The sequence below is a fragment of the Microcaecilia unicolor genome, chromosome 1, assembly GCF_901765095.1.
Source record: "Microcaecilia unicolor chromosome 1, aMicUni1.1, whole genome shotgun sequence".
In the NCBI taxonomy this organism is placed as follows: Eukaryota; Metazoa; Chordata; class Amphibia; order Gymnophiona; family Siphonopidae; genus Microcaecilia; species Microcaecilia unicolor.
This window is the reverse complement of record NC_044031.1, coordinates 49,098,854-49,121,084: the sequence shown is the minus strand read 5'-3', so window position 1 is coordinate 49,121,084 and position 22,231 is coordinate 49,098,854. Positions and strand designations below refer to the sequence as shown.

The 22,231-nt window shown below is 40.0% G+C and overlaps 1 protein-coding gene across 2 annotated transcripts in view; it reads right to left on the bottom strand.

The window, feature by feature from the left end:
* KLHL18 (kelch like family member 18) overlaps positions 1 to 22,231 on the bottom strand; it is a 145,450-nt gene that overhangs the window by 31,726 nt on the left and 91,493 nt on the right. For both annotated transcript variants that reach the window (XM_030196988.1, XM_030196996.1), the window contains exons 2-3: positions 10,685 to 10,815; positions 10,014 to 10,154 (exon numbers count right to left, since the gene is read on the bottom strand). In XM_030196988.1, the coding sequence (XP_030052848.1) occupies positions 10,014 to 10,154; positions 10,685 to 10,815 (272 nt within the window). The remainder of the gene's footprint in view (positions 1 to 10,013; positions 10,155 to 10,684; positions 10,816 to 22,231) is intronic.

The window sequence follows — 22,231 nt, the reverse complement described above, 5'->3', positions numbered from 1 at the left end:
AATCATCTCTCTGACCTCATGTGCAACTTTCTTTAAATTACTTTCTAACTCCTCTTACTCTTACCTACCTATATGTTCCATCTTTACTTATATGCTGTCTATTAAAATGTTCTAGTAGATATTGTGTTGACAATGTAAGTAGTATACTATGCCATACTTTGTATTATTTGATCTTTACTGCTGTAATTGTCTATTGCTTATGTTTGATTTATTCTTACTGTACACATTGCCTTGAGTGAATTCTTTCAAAAAGGCAATAAATAAAACAAACTTTGTCAAATGCCTTTTGGAAATCCAGATACACAATACTGACCAGCTCACCTTTATCCACATGCTTATTCACCCCCTTCCAAGAAATGTAGTAAATTCATGAGGCAAGGTCTCCCCTTCAGTAAATCCATGTTGGCTTTGTCTCATTAATCCATGTTTACATATATGATCTATAATTTTGTTCTTTATAATAGTCTCTACCATTTTGCCTGGCACCAAAGTCAGGCTCACCAGTCTATAATTTCCCAGGTCATATCTGGAACTGTTTTTAAAAACTGGTGTTACATTGGCTGCCCTGCTATCTTAAGGTACCATGCCGGAGCCAGTGTTAAAGTGTTGTGTTTTCAAGGCAGTTTTGAATTTCTTGCAAGAGTTCTAGATGAATATAGGCTAGTAAAGTATCCCAAAGAAGTGGCGCTGCGCAGAAGAATATAGTACAACAAATATTCTATTCCCAACATTTCTAGCCCACTAATTTCCCTTAGGAATCATAGCGGGTAACAAAATATCATTACATAGTCATAGTTCAATCAGTAAAATGTTTCTCAAATAAAAAGGTTTTCAGAAACTTCCTAAACAAGGTATAATCTATAATTTCACGAAGTTGAAAAGGAATGGAATTCCACAATTTAACTGCTAAATAAGTAAAGAAACTGGCAAAAAAGCGCTTATAACGAATCTTACTAACTGCAGGAAAAGCCAAGTTTGATGCATAACATTTATGAGTAGATCGTTTCAATACTGGATATGAAATTAGAAAAATATGGTCCGCTGGAGAAAAGACGGCTGAGGGGAGACATGATAGAGGTATATAAAATAATGAGTGGAATGGAACAGGTGGATGTGAAGCGTCTGTTCACGCTTTCCAAAAATAGTAGGACTAGGGGGCATGCAATGAAACTACAGTGTAGTAAATTTAAAACGAATCGGAGAAAATGTTTCTTCACCCAACGCATAATTAAACTCTGGAATTCGTTGCTGGAGAACGTGGTGAAGGCGGTTAGCTTGGCAGAGTTTAAAAAGGGGTTAGACGGTTTCCTAAAGGAGAAGTCCATAAACCGCTACTAAATGGAATTGGGAAAAATCCACAATTCCCAGAATAACACGTATAGAATGTTTGTACGTTTGGGAAGCTCGCCAGGTGCCCTTGGCCTGGATTGGCCGCTGTCGTGTCCAGGATGCTGGGCTTGATGGACCCTTGGTCTTTTACCAGTGTGGCATTACTTATATGTACTACTAACCATAAAAGATTTTATGGACCAAACAGACAATCTTAAAAATCAATCCTCGAATTAACCGGCAGCTAGTGCAACTCCTTAAGCAGTGATGTTACATGTGCATATTTTTTCCGACTAACGATTAGTCTCACAGCACAATCCTCAGTAGTTGAAGCCTTTTTAATAAGGCCTGATTGATCCCTGCATATAAAGAGTTACAATAATCTAACTGTGGCAAGCTGATTGCCTGTACCAACAATCTAAATTGTGCTGGAAGAAAGAGGACCTAATAGCTCTAAGCTGTCTTAATTTGAAAAAGACTTTTAAACAAATTATCAACTTGATGTTTCATAGACAATTGTGTGTCTAGAATGATACCTAATATGTTTGATGATGTATCAAAAGTAAGACTTTTCCCAGTTTTAAGAATCAAGTTTTGTGGAATTCTAGTCAGGAGATTATCAAAATAGAATAACTTAGTTTTGGCTGTATTTAACTTTAGTAAATTAGAGGATGCCCAATTATGAGTTTTGGGAATACAGTATTTAAAAAATGTATGATTTATTGCCAGTCTTTATCTGTCGTCATTTAGGACATTACGCCATGGAATGTCCGTGCTGGCACTTTCCTCATAGTCAATACCGTCAATCTCCTTCAGACTCCCCATCGCTACGTGTCTCCCGGATGCAGATACGACAGCCACAGAGAGACCGCAGGCGACCGAGTGACCTCCCCTCGCTAGATAACCCACATCACCAGGACTGTAGGAATGATTACCCTGATAATTGTGGCCGCCGGTCTCAACCTAAAAAAAGCCCACCCGACACTAATAGACTACCTACAGACTACCATTCTGGCCCTAGTCCTGATCGCTATCCAGATGTCCAATGTTATCGCTGTTACCAATATGGACATTACGCACGTAAATGTCCACAACCACCACGGAACAGACCTAGAAATCAATTCCGCCAAAATCCTCCGGATCGCCGGTCGTTCCCTTTGTGGAACCCGGATCAACGCCGTCCGCAGTGACCATAGACCTAGGGATCAATATTACCCACGCCATACTGACTGGGCGTAATCCGAACCCGATCTGATTTTGTTGCTCTCAGTTACTCATACTACTCAGCTCCTCATTTGATATCCAGAATCCATTTATCTGTATATGTGTTGCTGTTATGTTTCTGTTTCTATTACAGGTGACATGTTTTTATTTTATATTTTTTTAGGTTTAATTGCAAGTGTATATTTATGGTACCATACAAATGACCTAACTGAGTCAGCAAGTTATTTATTTGCTTCTATGCATACCTTCCCTGGGGAGTTCTTATCAACTGCAGGGATGAGTGATCCCCAGAGGATATTCATTTTATGTTTCTTTATATATATATACCTTCACTGACTTATTTATGCCATTTTACTTTATACGGGTTCCCTTTTAAATAAAAGCTATGTATTGCTCATTGTTAAAAATGTTTTCTGCTTTAACTGTTGCGCTGTCTAAATTGATTTGACCGTTACTTCTTTCGTTTTTTTTCCCATGAATATAAAGTCTTCATTTTTGAAATCTCTTTATGATGTGTGTGATATCTGAAAGCTTTTCATTATTTCCTTGTCTAAGAAAGAAGACATATTTAATAACCATTATCCGTTATATGGAAAAACCGCGAGAAATACTCCCTTGAACTGGCCATTTGGGGGAGCATTTTGCGCTGATCATAGACTTTGTAGTATTCTTGAACGGAGAATTGGTGAAGCTTTCAGACATGAATAAGGAAAATTATGCACTCCACTTTTTAATTCCTTTCTATTTACAACAGGTAATCACAATAACCCCTGGAATGCCAACTATTGCTCTTTTTATCTGTCTGTCTTTCACTGCGAGTGATTGTGAGACAAACTGGTGTAGATTATTTGTGGGCAACGGTCCTGGAATTCATGCTTTGTGTATTTAACTAACACCTTGCTTCAACTAACTCTTGCCGCGTGGTGGATTTGTCTTGAAGCGATATGCTTCTTCCTACTTCTTTGTCTGATTGAAAAGGGTTACTTAAACTCTATGTGAAGGTCAATCAATGGTGTCTGCACTTTTGAATGTTTTTTTCATTTGTCTTTTTCAAGGAACCTTTTTCTGGCATTGCCTTCTGAATATGCCTTGCTGCAATTCAGATGTATCATATTTTGTTTTATTTCTAAGGTGCTTTTTTTAATTTTTTTTAATTTTTTTTAATTTTTTTAATTTTTTTATTTTTTTTCATTCTCGATGCTTTGTTTCTTATCATGCCTACTTCCTGGCCCACATTTATACCCACGACCCGCCTCCTAGCATTATGACTTCTTTCAATAAATTAACCACATAAATTGCACTACTGGTCTGTTTAAGTTTTGCCTTTCCCCAGATGGATACAGGAATTCCGTTGACGTCCCAGGAGACGACTGCTAGCAAAGAAGAGCTACCCAATAATGTTTCTGATCTGAAGGCTATGTTGCAGCAAAGAATCGCTAGATTAAAGGACAGATGCATAGACCCCAACATTACCCGGTGTGAGATACGAGACATTATTGAGCGTGAGTTTCATCTGATGCATCGATTGGTCCATGAGCGAAAGAGACAGGCTCTACACTTACTGGAGTTGCAAGAAGCTTTGGCCTCTACCCTTCTTTCTGAATCATCTAACTTGTAAGTCCTGCTGGCCTCCTGCAACTGAGGGCTCAACCCTTGGTGAATGGTAGTCATCGCAGGTGAAGATTCCATACCTACTGGCCATAGATTGCAGCGCATTATCCGTGCCTTTAGACTATTTTTGTGCACCATATTCCTGACCCTCCATACCTCAATAACTTGAACAATCAACATCATCTCTTAATTTTCAATTTATATTGTTTTTTTTGGTAACCTTTTCTTTTGTTCCATATACAGAACCATTGTTATTTGATCATGTCTTCGTAATAATTACCAATCTGTCTCGCACATTATGCAAGCCAGAAGTGGGGATATATTATGCAAATCCCAATTCCTAGTATTAAGAGGGTTGCAGTTGAAGCTCTGATCCCTACCAATCAGGAGATATAAATTCATATATACTGTTGCTATTTATGTAAATTGGCTTTTCATTATTGAACCCTTATGGTTTCGCTTTTGCTTTTGCACTTAATTAGCACTGTTTTCTCCATGTTTACATTGTCTTTCATGTCTCTTGACATCTATATATTATTTTTGCTTATTCAGCTCACGCTGATTATGCCCACCAAGATATAGCAATGTATCATTCAGGCATACAGTCATTTTGCTTATTCCTTTGCCAAACTCTGACTCTTGATGGACTAATTATGATTGTGCATGCCTAGAATAAAGACATGGAAAGATCCAAGTTTGTACACCATAAATACGTCTTCAAGCTCTATCCAGGCCCAAATGATGTTAGATCCCCCAAGGTTGTGGCAATAATCTTTACACCTTGCAAACTACTGGACCACAAGTCCTGGGTCCATGTGAAAGATATACGGGTTTACTCAGCCACAGGACCTGAGGTTACCAGCCTAACCATCTCAAGACCAGCTACTTCCTTCAGCAGGCCAGCCTGAAAACCCAGATCTCCGTCCAGATTCTTCAGCGCTTCCACCGCCTCAACCATGATCGATGAAAGAGAATTCAGAACGGATACTTAATTTGAGATTTACTGTTGCTGTTTATGGACATTATAGACTCATATTTTGTTTTATTTTCAGTTTAGCAGTAATCCTGTCTATATATTGAAAAGGTTTTATTTTATTTTCCTAATATTTCCTGTATTGTTCTTATTGTTTTTCTAAGAGTTTCCCCGTTATTTCTGTTTATGTAATTTAAATTGAAGTTGATATTGCTCAGATACAGGGGTAACATCAAACCCTAATACTGGCTATGATATCATAATGTAGGTGTAAACCCTGTTAGTATCAACCAGTTATGCAATTGTTTAACTTTGGTGTAGGCTTACTTAAGCTGCATGTCTTTCTGTAGGTTTGACTAAGCTCCAAGTGGGGTAACGGATATATAAAATGCTTCCCATACTTCCAGATCATTATGCATATGTCAAGATCCATGCATGACCTTTGTTAATATAAATATTCCTAGGATTGACCATTTTTTTTGCAGTATAAGGCAACCTCATACTTGCTATCCACTTTTTAGTGCTCATGATTGGATGCTAATGATGAGTAATAGTAAGGTCCAGGAATTCCGACTTGTTTAAGGATTCTGAATACCTACAACCTAAAACAGCTTGCAATCTGAGTACTAACCATATATTTGTTGAGCCACCATAACAATGCTTAATCAAAACCACTATTCCTTCCCAAGACCACTGAGATAGATACATTAGATTATCTCCCCATGCACTATGCAACAGATACAATAGAAGTCATAGCAAGACCTGAAAGTGTTTCTTAGTATAATCTACCTGAAATTGCTATTACCCGCATACCTATACTTCATGAGATTTTGTAGATGAACTGATGAACTCATGGATTTGTCCCATTCATAAAACCTTTCTCACTACAGGTTTGAGTAAGTCTCAAGAGAGATGACATCAGGATTAAGCCCAAGGGGTTGGGTAATATAAAGGGAATTCCATATGCCCAAAAATATACCACCTAAGAATGAAGTTTTCTGTCTTGCATAATATCTGCTAGCAATCCATAAGAGCAAAACTCCCCCTCTCGTTTGATAGCTTGCCACCTTCTGGAATGGATGATGACGAGCTTGACGAGCTTTGTGTCACCCCTCCTCAGAGGGGGTGACAAGTGGGGAATGTATAATTATAGTACAGCAAGAGGCCCTCACTGGATGCCCACCGGAAGGGTGGAAGGCCAGATTTTAGACTCAGGCTGTAAAAATACCAGCTAGGTTTAAAAATCTATGACTGGCTGAGCAAGGACTTGCTTTTCCTGCAAGTTAATATGTGTTCTAGCTTGAGACCTACCCACTGGAATAGTGGTGGGCCAAGCTACATAGCTTTAAACAGCTGAAGAGCACTGACTAGGCCTCATTAGAATTTGGTGTGACATTCAAAAGCAGTGCAAAAGCCAAGATCAAGGAATTGATGGCTAAAATCCTAACCCAGATCACAAAATGATTTGAACCTAATATATCCAAATTTAGATATCTTCATAAAAAAGTTGTTTTGTTCATGTTTTGATGCTTGGATGTCCGTATCTAAGGAAGTGATTACAAAAAGGGAAGTTGCACAACAAGTTGCAATACTAAAACGGAAGAGCACCTGGCCGGAGGGCATGACTCATAGATTAAGCAATATTAGAGAAAAAAATCTCTCTCCATAGACTTGTATGGTGACTAAATTGTATAAAAGCAGGGTGCATGCAAGCCCTCAGAAGAACTTTTCTCCAACGCCTCGGAAGCAGCAGAGCTCCGGTCAGCTGAATCCAGAATTTGTCTGATGAATGTATCTGATTAAAAGTCTGATTTGTAAATAAACTCCTCATCCCAAATGGTGATTTGTGGGTTTCACTTAATAATGAAAGGCTGTAAGTATAAATGCTTTTGTCGCATCCAGCAGCTATCTTTCACTGCATTGTATAGCTTGTAATCTGATACCAGTTTGTCATAAGGCTGGTACCTTTTCCTTGGACCTAGCGTCTCTCTCAGTGGCAATTTCTCTTAGAACTTCACAACCCCCTGATTACCCCAGTACTAGTGCTATTTAGAGATGGAGTCAGATTAAGGTCACTCTAGCCTTCTTGGGGGGGCTTGGGACCCCTGAATTTCTCAACACTATGTTACTATGACAGTCATTTAAGTTTTGCTTTGCGTGGAAATGCTATATACGTTTATTCCATCGTACTGCCATACAGGATCTTCTGTATTTAACCCACACCATTTTGAATTCTATGACTGTTTTTCTTACCACGTTCCAGGGAAGAGTATTCTGGGCATCCACCACCATAGGAGCCGACTCTGTGGGTGCTGTGGATGCTTGAGCACCCCTAATATTGAGAAAATTCCTTGTATGTGTCCATTGGGCTTATCACCTCCAATAATTTTGAAAAGATGGCTCCTATGTCCACCACCCTTTCTGTGAAAATTAGTCCCTGATGTTGCTTTTAAATTTCCTTTCTTGCAGCTTCATTTCATGTCCTTTAGTTCTGTAGCCTATTTTTGGAAAAAAAAATTTGTTCATTAATAAATACAAGGTCTGTATCATCTCTCCTTTCCCTCTTCCTCTAGGATATGCATATTCAAATCTCTTCTCATGCATCTTCTAGTGCAGACCCCTAACCATTTTCGTAGCGTTCCTCAAGCAACTCTTAGTCTTTATGTCTTTGGCAAGATGTGGCCTTCAAAATGGGATACAGTATCCAAGTGAGGTCTCATCAATGACTTGAAAGGAGCAGGTGGTGATGCCCCTTTTTATACAGCAGAGCATCCTTCTGGCCTTGCACATTGTCTTGTTGCTTTGTTCTGCCACCTTGACACTAACAGCCAAAGTTCTCTTTCCTGGTCCGTGCACATTGGCCTCTCCCCTCCTACTGAATACAGTTCCTTTGGATTTCTGTACCCCAAATACATCACTCTACTTCTTCACATTAAAGCTCAACTATGAAGCATTAGCACAAGCTTCTAATTTTTATAGATCACTTCTCATGTTTTCCACTCCCTCTGGGGCATAAATTCTGTTGCTAATCTTTGTGTCATCCACAAAAACACACGTTTCCTTCTAACCCTTCAGCAATGTTGCTCACAAAGATACTGAACAGAATCAGTCCCAGAACAGATGCCCGAGGTACTCCACTACTAACCTTTCTTTCCTCTGAATGAATTCCATTTACCATCATCCTTTGTTGCCTGTCAATCAACCAATTTCTGATCTGGTTTACCACCTTCAGTCCCTTTCTCAAACTGCTCAGTTTATTCATGAACTACCTACAAGGAACAATAGTATTAAACGCTTTGCTGACATCTAAGCAGACCACATCCAGGGAATGCCCTGATCTAGTTTTGTCTTTTGTCACACAATCAAACAAATCAGATTTGTATCCCATGTTCAGCCTTTGGTACAACCATGTTGCTTCAGATCTTGCAATCCATTGGATTGTAGGACGTTCACTATCCTTTCCCTTCAGCAGCATCTCTATTAACATTCCCACCACATAAGTAAGGCTTAACAGCCTGTTGTCTCCCACCTCTGCTCTGTCACTGCTTTTGTGAAGACGGACTTCATCAGCCTTTTTCCAATTCTGTGGATTCCGCCCCACCCCCATCTCCAAGGATCTATTAAGTAAAACTTTTAGAGGATTTGCCGGAACCCTTCTGGGCTCCCTATATTTCATCAGGTCCCATGGCTTTTGTCTACTTTCAGTTTTATAAGCTGTTCATGAACACTTTCTTCCATAAATGGTCTGGTATCTACACCACTCCTGTTTGTATCTTCTCCAAGTTTTTTTTTTCTGTGAACAACAAACAGAAGTATTCGTTGAGCATTTCTGCTTTTCTCTTGTCACTTCTTCACATCAGTTCTCAGCATCTTTGCACCCTATAACTCCATCTTTGGCCTTCCTCGTCTCCTCAATATACCTCAAAAAAGGTCTTGTCACCTCGCTTTACATCTTTAGCCATCTTTAGTGATTTGTGTTGTTCTCTTGTATTTTCAGGTTTTCCTCAAGGTTTTCTTCAAGGTCTATAAAATAATGAGTGGAATGGGTAGACGTGAATCGCTTGTTTATTCTTTCCAAAAAATACTAGGACTGGGGGCATGCAATGAAGCTACAAAGTAGTAAATTTAAAACGAATCAGAGAAAATATTTATTTATTCAACATGTAATTAAACTCTGGAATTCATTGCCAGAGAATGTAGTAAAAGTGGTTAGCTTAGCGGGGTTTAAAAAAAAGGTTTGAATGGCTTCCTAAAGGAAAAGTCCATAGACTATTATTAAAATAAACTTGGGGAAAATCCACTGCTTATTTCTAGAATAAGCAGCATAAAATGTATTGTACTGTTTTGGGATCTTGCCAGGTACTTGTGACCGGGATTAGCCACTGTTGGAAACAGGATGCTGGGCTTGATGGACCTTCAATCTGTCCCAGTATGGCAATACAGGTTCTTAGCCCATCCTTTCAACATCTTGATTTCTTTTTTTTTTTTGTCTCCTTCAGTTTATGTCATATTCTTTTTTGTGTTCCTCTTTTTGTGATTTTCAGTAGTTTGTGTCTGTCACCAAAATAACTGGGTTACATGGCAGAGATTAAGAAGGGGAAAATGAGTGGTTCCTCTGAAGGAAGGTACATGCCTCATAGGCTGGTTGCAGCAGACATCCAACAGAAAAGACTGCCAGACTCAACCCTCTCTCCCCAAACCAATGCCTATTGTAGTTCTGTTACTAGTTCCATAACTCCCTGCTACACTAGCTGGGTTAGGTTGCCATAGAACACTTTCCATTTCTGCTTTACTTGTTGCCAATACTAGTGGTTCTCAGTTAGCAGTTCTAACACACTTCCTTCCCACATGAAACCTCTGAACCCTCACCACTTACCTTTCCCTCAGAAAAGAGCAGCAGGCATCTTTGATATTTTGCAGCTGCAGGAAGCTGGCTCCCATCAGCAAGGACTGGACATTCTGTTGGTCTATGGCTAGGTGTCCATTGTAGGCAAAATTGATCAGGGCTTCTAGAGCGCTACCAAAACAAGAAAACCAATTAAAGGGGACAGTTTTTTCAGCTTATCCAGACTATGCACTTTCAACACTCTTAGGCCCAATAGGCTTTCTTATTTTTAACAATTCTGAGTCTGTGAGGAAAATAACACAATCAGGACCTCAAAGATGAATATTAGTTTGGCCAACACAGGAATTTCAGCTTCACTGGCTTCTGACACTAAATGAATGTTACAAAATAAAAGAAATAAGAGAATAACTTGTAAATAAGAGATTAGTTTCTCCACTGTTTGAGCTTTTTTTTTTTTCATGTGTGCAACTGGTTTGTGACCCTCCCCTTCTAAGCCTATTTAGAAGGCTAAGGTGGAAGCTCACAGTTCTGTGGAGAAGTTTGCAGAGTGAACAAAAACTCACTTGAGATATATTCAGATTAGGTAGAACACCCACCTTATTTAAATGGTTTTATCCTGCATCTTTCCCAACTTATGATCAAAGCAGAATATGAATCATTGTCTCATCCTCCAGATTACCTCCCTTTCTGCCTGAGGTTACCTGGGGTCCATCCCTTGCATGACAATCTCATCTTGCTTGCATTCCATCATGTCATTGGTAAACATAGCATGAAAGTAGGGAATAGAAGCGGCCAACACAATCCGATGGGCACTGAACTTATGATCGCCAACCTGCAAAACAGGAAGAAAAGGGGAATATAGTTTGCATTATTAGAATTATTTTTCCCTTAAAATGTCTAATTCTTTATGCTGGTGGAAGATAATGTAGGGGGCGCATGGAAATATCTCCATTCACTGCCCACATATCTGCTACCAGCATCTGCACATGCACACTAGCACTGCTAGTCTCCAAAGAGAAAGACATGGCAAAAACCTGACAAACCTGGTGAAGGATGCCACTAGAGGTCTCTACTATCCACCTACAGCCTAACCTCAAACTTCTCTACAACATTCTACCCTCCACCCCCCCCCCCCCAACAGTACAAGAATCATTAACAGCAGCATTTCCTGATTCATTCTCTCTCCTGTTCCAAGTTTGTCCCTTTTTTATTTTCCAGTTATATTCTCTGCAGTTTCACTGCCTGCCTGCTCCGTTTTTCTTTTCTGCAGATGCACTGGTCTATTCCCTAAGAACTCACAGGGAGCCTAAGTCTCCTCTAGTTTTGTCTTTTCTGCTCTGCATCCAGGATTCTGCCTGTAGCTCACTACTATTCCATGCTCTGGTTCGCTCTGGCTAGTATCAGCTATAAATAGGGATAATTTTTATTATATATTATTCATTACAAGACTACATGTGCCTGGACAAAAAAAAAAGTTACTTTGCATATAAGTAAATGCTTAAAAATATGCCTGCAATCTGGTTAACAGACAGGGCAATTTTCCATACCAGCTACATTAGGTGCATAAACTGTGCCACCCTGTAGTACCTCCTGCAAGTTAGCATGCTCCGGGTTTTAGCCCGGAACAAATTTACAATCTTCTTGATAAGATTCTCAAGAATCATAAGTACATAAGTGCCGCGCTGGGAAAAGACCAAAGGTCCATCAAGCCCAGCACTCCGTCTCTGACAGCGGCCAATCCAGGCCCCAAGAACCTGGCAAAACTCCAAAATTTAATAACGATCAATGGACTTTTCCTTCAGGAATCTGTCCAGACCCCCTTTAAACTCAGCAAGGCCAGCTGCCGTCACTACCTTCTCCGGCAATCAGCCATCTATTGGCATGTCTGTAGCATCCCCTTCCCTGACTCGATTGCGTACATTTGCATTGCCCATATCCCCTAGAAGATGTCAATGTCAACAGATTTTAAAGGATTCATTGTACATTCAAAATACAGGATGCCAACCAACAGGTATTGCCGTGGTCTACCACTAGGAGGCCATAGACATAACAACAAGTAGCAAATGTTTTGATCTGTCTAGTTTCCCATGCCATTTACATGAACTGTTTCAGGGCAAATTCATAACCAGTGTGCACTGTTTGCGAGAATGCACAACTATTGCCTAATAGTGGGTCTTTCTGGAAAGTATGCACACAGTGGTACAACAAAATGCAACAAGAAAATATGTACATACTCTTTCCCACTGGTGCACACTAACTGCAAGTCCTTCAGGGACAGAAAATTCCTACTATACTTAAAGGTACACTGTTTTAATAGCTTCTAGGTTTGTAGGCAGAACCCCCCCCCCCCCCCCCCCAAAAAAAAAAAAAAAAAAATCAAAACTCAAACACCACACATCAGATTCAGGTTTAAATGATAAGACACGGTCTCTTGAGAAATCTTTAAATGCCTACTGTACCTGAATGTACACTGCTTCAAAAGCTGTTGGGCTTGTAAGGCGGTATATAAGAAATTAAAATAAATAAATAAATAAGAAATGGAGGCATCATCTAACGGCCTTGTCCCTTCCTCCCTTCTCACCCATTACTTCCCTCACCCTTAACTGTCTTGTTTGTCTGTATTACTTTGATTGTAAGCTCTTTTGAGCAGGGACTGTCTCTTTGTATCAGGTGTTCAGCACTGCGTGCGTCTGGTAGCGCTATACAAATGCTAATAATAATAATTTTGGACAGACTGGAGAGGAGAGAGATGGCTGAGTGGAAGACCAGTGAGAAGCAAATTGCAAATAGTACTACTATGTTAGATGCATTGTTTTAAATTGTGTTTTATTTTTTTTGCTTTAATACTTTGATGAGAAGTGGTATATAAAGCAATCAAATCAAATTCCTTGAATGCACTGCAAGAAAAACCTCACTCACTGGGTTACCTTACGTCTGGTTTTACCCAGACACGTCTTCTTTTTGAGGACACCGAGTGCCATCTGGGCGGGTTTTGCCTGCCTGCCCATTTGTCTGGGTTTGCGGGCAGGATGGCATGAGGGTGGGCAGGCGAGCAGGCTTCAGGCCGTCCTGTCCTCCCCTCTCCTCCTGTACCTTATTATGCCCTGGTAGTCTAGTGGCCTCTCCTGGATGACTGTTCTATTCCTTGTTATGTAAATCACAGTGACCCATGCTTGCAAGGTATTTGCGGTATACAAATACCAAGTGTAATGTAATGTAGAGTGCAGGGAGGAGTGGCCTAATGGTTAGTGCAGTGGGCTTTGATCCTGGCAACCTGGGTTCAATTCCCACTGCAGCTGCTTGTGACCTTCAGCAAGTCACTTAACCCTCCATTGCCTCAGATACCAAAACTTAGATTGTGAGCGCTCTAGGGACAGAGAAAGTACCTGCATATAACGTGGACAACACTGCGTACGTCCAGTAGCGCTATAGAAATGATTATTAGTAGTAGTAGTAGTAGGTGGAGAGGAAGAAAAAAGTGTGGAATGGATTGGAGGAAACTGGTGATGGAAGTAGGGAAAGGTGTGGAAGGAGGGAGGGGTGAGAAAGGGGAAAAGTTAGAAAAAAAGGGTTGAGAGGCACTTGAAAGAACAGATGAAAGGGACAGATCTGAGAAGAGAATGAGGAAACTGGGTAGAAGAAAGAAGAAAGGGGCTGGTGCCAGGAGAGGCTGAATGTCAGGTAACAAACTGGCAGGCCCTTTTACTAAGTCTGCGGCAGTGCGAGCGCATCTTTTGGATGCGCGCCGGGCCAGTTTATGCCGCATCCTGGAAAAAGGCCCTTTTTTTAAGGGGCCAGAAAATGGATGTGCGGCAAAATAAAAACCAGCGCGCATTCATTTTCGGCCTGAGTGACCCAGTGACTTAGCAGTAAGGTCTCACGTGCTACCTGACATTGCCGTTTACCGCTGGGTAAGCACCATGCGGTAGAAAATAGAAAATATTTTCTACCACGTGTTTTTGGCAAGTGCCAAATTCAGAATTACCGCTCAGGGCATGCTGTAGCCGGGTGGTGATGCTGATTTGGCACACGCTGGACACCTTTGTAAAAGGGCCCTTAGGACTGGTAAGGGAATGAGATTGAGATGAAGATAAATGAGGGCTGGGGAGGAGGTAAAAGTGGAAGATGGAAAGCTCACAGGCAGGGAAGACATGAAAAGAAGGAAACTGAGGACTAGAGGGTGAGGAAAGGGGAGAAGAAAGGGTAAAATCTAGCTGCTGAGTGGAGATTACAGAAGAGAGAAAGAGAAAAACAATGAAGGGGAACAATCTATGTCTGAGATTGCTGTAGAGAGGAAAGGAAGAGAGGAGAAGAAAGAAGAAATAAAAACAAGACCATGGAAAAGAATTTAAATGAAAAGGACACAAGAAAAGTCCAAAGGAGAGGCTAGGACCAAGCCAATTAGTAAAATAAAATGCCCAGACAAGAAATGGAGAACACATTTTATTTTCAGTTAAGTTATTAGAATATGTGCAACCCTGATAACTTTATATTTTTCACAGTATAGAAGGAAATACGTGTCTGTTTCTCCAGTGCTGCATTGTATTCAGTTTTCTCAGAGTTCCTAATTCAAGTTTTTGGTTGCTTATTCTGTATTTGATGCTCTGTCTGTATTCTGCAGGAGTGATGGAAGTGAGGTATCCTGCTACTGTTCAGTTTCTGTGTAGGGATCTGTAGCAGTCTGGCTTGTTCTGTTTTCCTGCAAGGTCTACAGAGTGTTGCCATCTATAGGTTGGGGTTGACATTAGTGCTGTTTTATTATGACCGGTTTTCTATATAGGTCTGGTTTATATTTTTTTTTGGAGAGGATGGTTACTTGTGCTCTAATGGTCCCCCCCCCCCCCCCAGCCCCTATTTCCTTGGGAGAGATGGTGTTATAGGGTCCCATCTTAATTTTCCCAGCCCATGCTGATTACAACAGCAGTGCAGCAACAAAGATACACAAACTAAAACAACAGATACTTAGCAGCAGCTCAGCACAAAATGGCTCAAAAGTATGGGCTACCCCCGTTAACTCAACCTGCATTTTTAAGCTGTTTCACTTATTTATTTTATTTATTTAGATTTTTGCTCACACCTTTTTTCAGTAGAAGCTCAAGGTGAGTTACATTCTGGTACTCTGGATAGTTCTCTGTCCCAGGAGGGCTCACAATCTAAGTTTGTACCTGAGGCAATGGAGGGTTAAGTGACTTGCCCATGATCACAAGGAGCAGCAGTGGGATTTGGACCAGCCACCTCTGGACTGCAAGACCAGTGCTCTAACCACTAGGCCCCTACTCCACTTATACTGTAAATAAAGTGTTTAGTGTTTGTCAAATTCCTATTTTACTGACTGAGATATGTCAAAGGCCAAATCTGTTGGATTATTTGTAGTAAATAATTAGCAGATTTTAGTACACACAGCTTCAGCTTTAGAAATGTTAATTTCTTTCTTCATCTCTCTCTCATTCACCCCTGAATAATTCACTGCTGAGTCACTTTAAAGTTGAAGTAACAAAACATCTGTTTACTCACAGTTTGTAGTTAGATTATAATCAGACAGGCTTATATATACATATTACTATACATTTGTATTATCAGCTCCTTCCATGTGCTTAGATGGTAATGGATGCTCACACCACCATAGATCCTCTCAGGTTAGGAGAGATCATGAGCTCCATGTGCTCCATGTGCTGCATCTGCTGCATCTAACCCCCACAGGAAGTTACATAGCTGTGTGACCTCTCTAAGTAATTCACATCAGAGGTCACAGAGTAATCACAGAGAAATAATAGGTGACAGGCAATGCATGTAAAATACAATTACATTCCAACAAACCCCTTCTCATGCATAACTGTCATGCAATTATTTATTCATACAAAGTCCAAGCTTTATACGCAGATTCACAAAATGTTCTCTGGGTAACGGTTTGGTCATGATGTCAGCTGTCATCTCACTGGTGTGACAATAGTGTAGACTGATGACCCCTTCTTTCGCCAACTCTCGCACGTTGTGGTATTTCGTTGCGATGTGCTTGGTGCGTGACTGAACCTTGTCATTCTGTGACAGTCGGATGCAGCTCTGATTATCTTCCATTATCTGGATTGGTCTCTTTTCAGCTATTCCAAAATCCAGCAAAAGTTTTTCAATCCACATCAGTTCTCTGCACGCTTCCGATACGGCCACGTATTCAGCTTCTGTAGAAGACAAACTCACAATACTTTGTTTATGACTGGCCCATGAAATTTGTACATTTCCATACATAAACACATATCCACTTGTGGATTTATAATCAGAATGATCCCCTGCCCAATCTGAATCACAGTAACATATTAGTTTTGGATTACTATTGGCTGAAATCTTTAATTTACAATCAATGGTACCCTTTAAATACCTTACCATCCTTTTAACTGCAGTCCAATCTGATTTGGTAGGTGAGCTGACCCTTCTGCTCAAAATTCCTACTGCATTTGCTATATCAGCCCTGTATGTGGTAGCTAGATATAAAAGCTTACCTATGGCTGATCTATATTGGATGTTATCTGGTAAAGGTTCTCTTACTGTTTCATCCTTCAGAAAATCAGTGATCATGGGAGTGCTTACAACTTGGGCATCTTGCATACCTAAACTTTCAATAAGCTCATTTATTTTCTGCTTCTGGCTTAGAAGATAAGAACCATCATTTTGTTTCTCAATTTCTATACCAAGATAGTATGACACATTACCAAGTTCTTTTATCTCAACATTGTGGTTTAAACACTTTACAATGTCCTTGTACTCTTGCTCACTTTCGCTTGCAATGAGCAGATCATCAACAAAAGCTAAAATGTATGCATATTGTCCATTTGTGCACCTAGTGTACAAGCATTTATCTGCTTCACCTTGCTTAAATCCTAAATTTGTCAATATTTCATGCAATTTTTCATTCCAACATTTTGCACTTTGCTTTAATCCATAAAGACCTTTGTTTAATTTACACACTAGCTGTCTTTGTTTTGTATTTATGAAACCTGTTGGTTGTTCCATGTACAAGTCTTCAGTTATTTCTCCATGAAGAAACGCTGTTTTCACATCAATGTGTTTGACTTGCATGCCTTTTGAGACTGCAATGCTCAGAAGTGTTCTGATTGTCGTGTGTTTCACTACAGGTGCAAACACTTCATCAAAATCTTCTCCATATTTTTGAAGATATCCCTTTGCCACTAATCTGGCTTTATACCTTTCCACTTTTCCTTGTGCATTCCTTTTTAACTTGAATACCCATTTGCATCCTATAGCTTTCTTGCCAGGAGGTAATTTTGTAAGAATCCAAGTATTATTTTTATCCAATGCATCAATTTCTTCTTGTGCAGCTTTATGCCATTCAGCAGCTTCTTCTGCTGGCATTTTCTCAATATCATCCCATGTTAAGGGCTCTTGAGCTTCTGCTGACTTTGTTAGGTAAGACAGTCTTGGGGGTGGAACACCTTTGTTTTCCCTGGATGAGCGTCTGACTACAGGTTGGTCTGACCTTTCCGCATCCTCTAAATCTGAGAGTTCTTCTCCAATTGATTCCCCTTCTCCAACTGTACTGTCTTCTTCAATGATCCTTTCTGTGTCTGTTTCCTCTGCCTGTTCCTCGTTAGATACAGGTGAGTTGCTTTCAGACATCTGCCTTGGTATGGCATTTATATACACTGGCATGTCTATTATGGTTCTAGTTTCATATTCTGGATGATAAGGCTCATCTGGGATAATCCAGCCTTTATCAACCCTTTTGTTTTCATCAAAATATGTAACATGTCTTATGCCAACAATGCCAGTTTTCAGATTCAAAATTCTATATCCTTTGTGTCCTGGAGCATAGCCAACTAAAATGCCCCTTTCTGTTGTGGAATCCAGCTTATGCCTTCTTTGCTTTGGTACATGAGCATATGCTGTACTTCCAAATGTTCTTATGTGTGACAGGTTTGGCTTCCTACCATGCCATGTCTCATGTGGTGTGCGCTCAGCGCCTTTAGTTGGCATTCTGTTTTGTAGGTACACTGCTGTGAGAATGGCTTCCCCCCATAGTCTTTTAGGGAGATTGCTATCTGACAGCATACATCTGGTCATTTCCACAAGTGACCTAAATTTTCTCTCTGCAACAGAATTTTGCTCTGGTGTATAAGCTACTGTTGTGACATGTTGAATGCCTTCTTGTTCTAGAAATGTGCGCATGCTTTGTGAAGTGAACTCACCACCATTGTCGGTCTGAAGAACCTTTGGTTTTCTTTCAAATTTATTTCTCACCATGGCTACGTATTTCTTCAGCATGTCTGTGACTTGACTTTTTTCTTTCAGCAAATAGGCCACACAATATCTAGAGAAATCATCCAAGAATATTAGCACAAATCTGTTATTTCCCAATGATGGGATATTAAACGGTCCACATAAGTCACTGTGTATTAAGTCCAGCACTTTATTACTCCTATTTCCTGTGTATGCAGGAAATGAGGGTCTCACACCTTTTTGAGTAACACAGTCTATGCATTTCTCCATTTTACCAGCATCTGCACTTATCTGAATGCCGGTGGCCAGTTGCTTACTGTAAAGATCCTGGATCACCTTAGAATCACGATGTCCCAGGCGGCGATGCCAGATTTCCAGACTACATTTACCATCATTCTTCCTTACTTGCGCCATATGTGAGGCTTCACCTGAAATGTTCAGCTTATAAACATCATTATGCATAAAAGCTTCAGCATACACTTCATCATTTTTAGAGATTGTGCACTTACTGTTTTCAAAATGAATCGCAAATCCCTTCTTATCTAATGTAGATACACTAAGCATATTGCAAACTGCTTGGGGAATATACAAGACATCACTTACAGGAATTTCTGTAACTTCATTAGACACTTTGCATTTTAAGAATCCAATACCTTTTGCTTGGATCTTAGCAGTCCCTGCGTTTGCAGTTTTAAGAATACCTTCCTCTGGACACATTTCCTGAAAGAAATTCTTACAATTGGTTAAATGGCATGTGCTCCCTGAATCCAAAATCCAAGTACTTTCATTTGAATTATTATTTACCATAGTCAAAGATTTTTCTGTCATTAGAAAGCCCTTGTGTTTATCTTTGTCCTTCATACATTTCCTGGTTTGAAAATTCTTTAGTTCCATTGGCTTAGGTGAGCTAGAGGGAGTGTTTTGTGTTTCCTTACACCATTTAGATACATGTCCCTCCTTTCCACATGAGTAGCAAATCAGCTTGCCCTTGGGTGGAGTTTTCCCATAGCTCCGCCTTCCTCTGTTCTTTGCCAAGAAATTTGTTTCATTTCTCTCTGACTTGCTTTGAGAACACATCTCCTCAGAATCATTTATTATGCATTCCTGCCTTAGTTTTGATGTTGTCTGTTCAAAAGATTGCCCTTCAATGGCCTCATTTACAGACCTAAAAACATCAAACTTCTTTGATAGTGAGGTAAAAGAAATGCTCTTTTCAATGCATCACACATGGGAATTCCAGAAAGTTCTAGCTTTTGAAATGAAGACATAAGATGCATAATGTGATCATTACATTTACTTTTATCCCTTAATTTGGTTTCATTCAACTCTGCTAACCAAATTGGTTGCTGCTTTGCATATGTAGTTGCATACATAGTTCTCAGCTTACATAAAATGTCCTTTGGTGTATCTTTTCCCTCCACTAATATGGCTTGTTTCTCTGAGAGAGCTTCCAAAAGCATGCACTTCACATAATAGTTTGCATTGTCCCATTCAGCCATATTTTCAGCTGTTCTGTCTTGGTCTAAGCATATATGTAATCTTTTTGCTCGAAGGAGACATATGAATCTTAGTTCCCACTGCCGATAATTAAACTCAGTTAATCTAGGCACCTTGAGAGAATAGAAAAATGGTGAATTTCTTCCCTCAGCCATTTTCTTAGCCTTCTGTCTGCTGTGTGGGGGGAGAGAGAGACAGACTGAATCTTTCCTTTAAAACTTAAGAGAAAAATGTGGCCTTTTTTTCTGCCTGGTAATATTTCTCTTCTTTTTCAATTCCTGAGCCCTGGGCCCGTAACCCTTTTGTTGGATTATTTGTAGTAAATAATTAGCAGATTTTAGTACACACAGCTTCAGCTTTAGAAATGTTAATTTCTTTCTTCATCTCTCTCTCATTCACCCCTGAATAATTCACTGCTGAGTCACTTTAAAGTTGAAGTAACAAAACATCTGTTTACTCACAGTTTGTAGTTAGATTATAATCAGACAGGCTTATATATACATATTACTATACATTTGTATTATCAGCTCCTTCCATGTGCTTAGATGGTAATGGATGCTCACACCACCATAGATCCTCTCAGGTTAGGAGAGATCATGAGCTCCATGTGCTCCATGTGCTGCATCTGCTGCATCTAACCCCCACAGGAAGTTACATAGCTGTGTGACCTCTCTAAGTAATTCACATCAGAGGTCACAGAGTAATCACAGAGAAATAATAGGTGACAGGCAATGCATGTAAAATACAATTACATTCCAACAAAATCATGATAACCACAAGCATCAGAAATGGTTCCTAGCTGCTAAATCCTACCAAGCATTACCAGCATTTTCCCCTTCTGACATGGTATTTCAGCACACAGGTGGTAAATGTCGAAGACATACACATTCATCAAGCTTGATGCTGTAGTTAAGACTGCTAATCCTTCAACATCTATTATCTTTCCATTCTGGTTCACACGGGCTCCAATTTCTACGTCATGTATCCTGAACTGACTTCCAAGGACTACATAATTGTATGAAACAAGTCAAACCAGAGCCTCGGATAAGCCTTCCATTACCCCTATCACTTTGACCAGTAATCGTACACCTCCACACACTACTATATCACATTATTCTCACACATTAGCAGCTCAGCCATTTGAGAAGAATCTGCAGGCAACACTGGGCATAAGGTCAAGGAGAGTTAAGCAGCATAAAAGCTGGATAAGAAACTGGTATGAAGAAAATTGGATTAAATCTCTATTGTTTCATATTCTAAAACATGCTCACCATTATTTTGGATTCCCCCAGGGCTCAGTTCTCTCACCTCTTTTGTTTAAGTTATTCATATCTCCATTAGCTCTTTTGATTCAATCTCTCGGAGTTCGTGCATATTTTTTCCACAGACAATATACAGCTGATTTTCTACGTTGACCCTGCTAGCCCACATATCACTTCATTTAGTTACCACCTTTATAAAGAAATTCACCCAAGGTGGTGTACACTATATACAGTTTAACATAAAAAAAAAACGTATAATTTTGTTAACAGCATAACAATAGTAAAATAACCAAGAATAAACGAATACAAAAAAATGAGGTAAACCTGAAAACAGTAAATTGAAATCTAATAATAAAACTAGCGTGAAACAGTTTTTTAAAAATATACGCATTTAACAGCACTGGAATTCAAATATCAGAGATATAATACAATGTTAGCATAATACTAATGATACACCTAATAAGTATGCATTAGAACATTCAACTAACAGATATGATGCTAAAGATCTTCTATATAAATAAAACTCACCCTCAACGTTCTATTGGCTGCTGACGTCACTGAAGCCAAGGTTCGTATGTTCGAAGCTCTGAAGCCTCGAAAATCACAGTCTGTGGGCCCCGCCCTCGCGTCAAACGTTATGACGTTGAGGGCGGAGCACATTCTCAGCTCCAACGTTGTACTCCACTGTAGCTCTGCTCCGCCCTCGCGTCAAAATGCGATGACGTCGAGGGCGGTGCACACGTTACTTCGGCAGGTGAATGGGGTGGGGGGGCCTTCGGCGGAGGCTGCAGGGGGGCCGCCGACACACGGAGACACAAAGGGACGGAGGGGAGCCTTGCTAGCGCCCGTTTCACTGCGATTTGAAACGGGCCTTCGTTACTAGTTTTCTATAATACGGCTTACTATATAGCTGAGGGACCAAGAGCAGATGTGTTGTACTGAGTCAATTGGAATAATTTGATCGTTAGTTAAACTCAAGGCAAGTTTGTTGTATAGTTAAGCAAGAGATAATTAACTGACCTATGTTAGTGTGTGTAGCAAGCTAGTCCAGGTGCAGAATGAATGTATAGTCAGTCACACAATGTATTAAAGGCTTGGGAGAAGAGCTAGGCTTTCACCTGCTTCCTGAAGTAGAGGTAGTCTCGAGTTATAAGTAGACCCTCTGGGAGTAAATTCCAGAGTGTGGGGGCTAATCCTGAGAAGACTCACTGGTGGTTATCACATCGTACAATTTCTTTTGACAAAGGCACCGATAGTGAT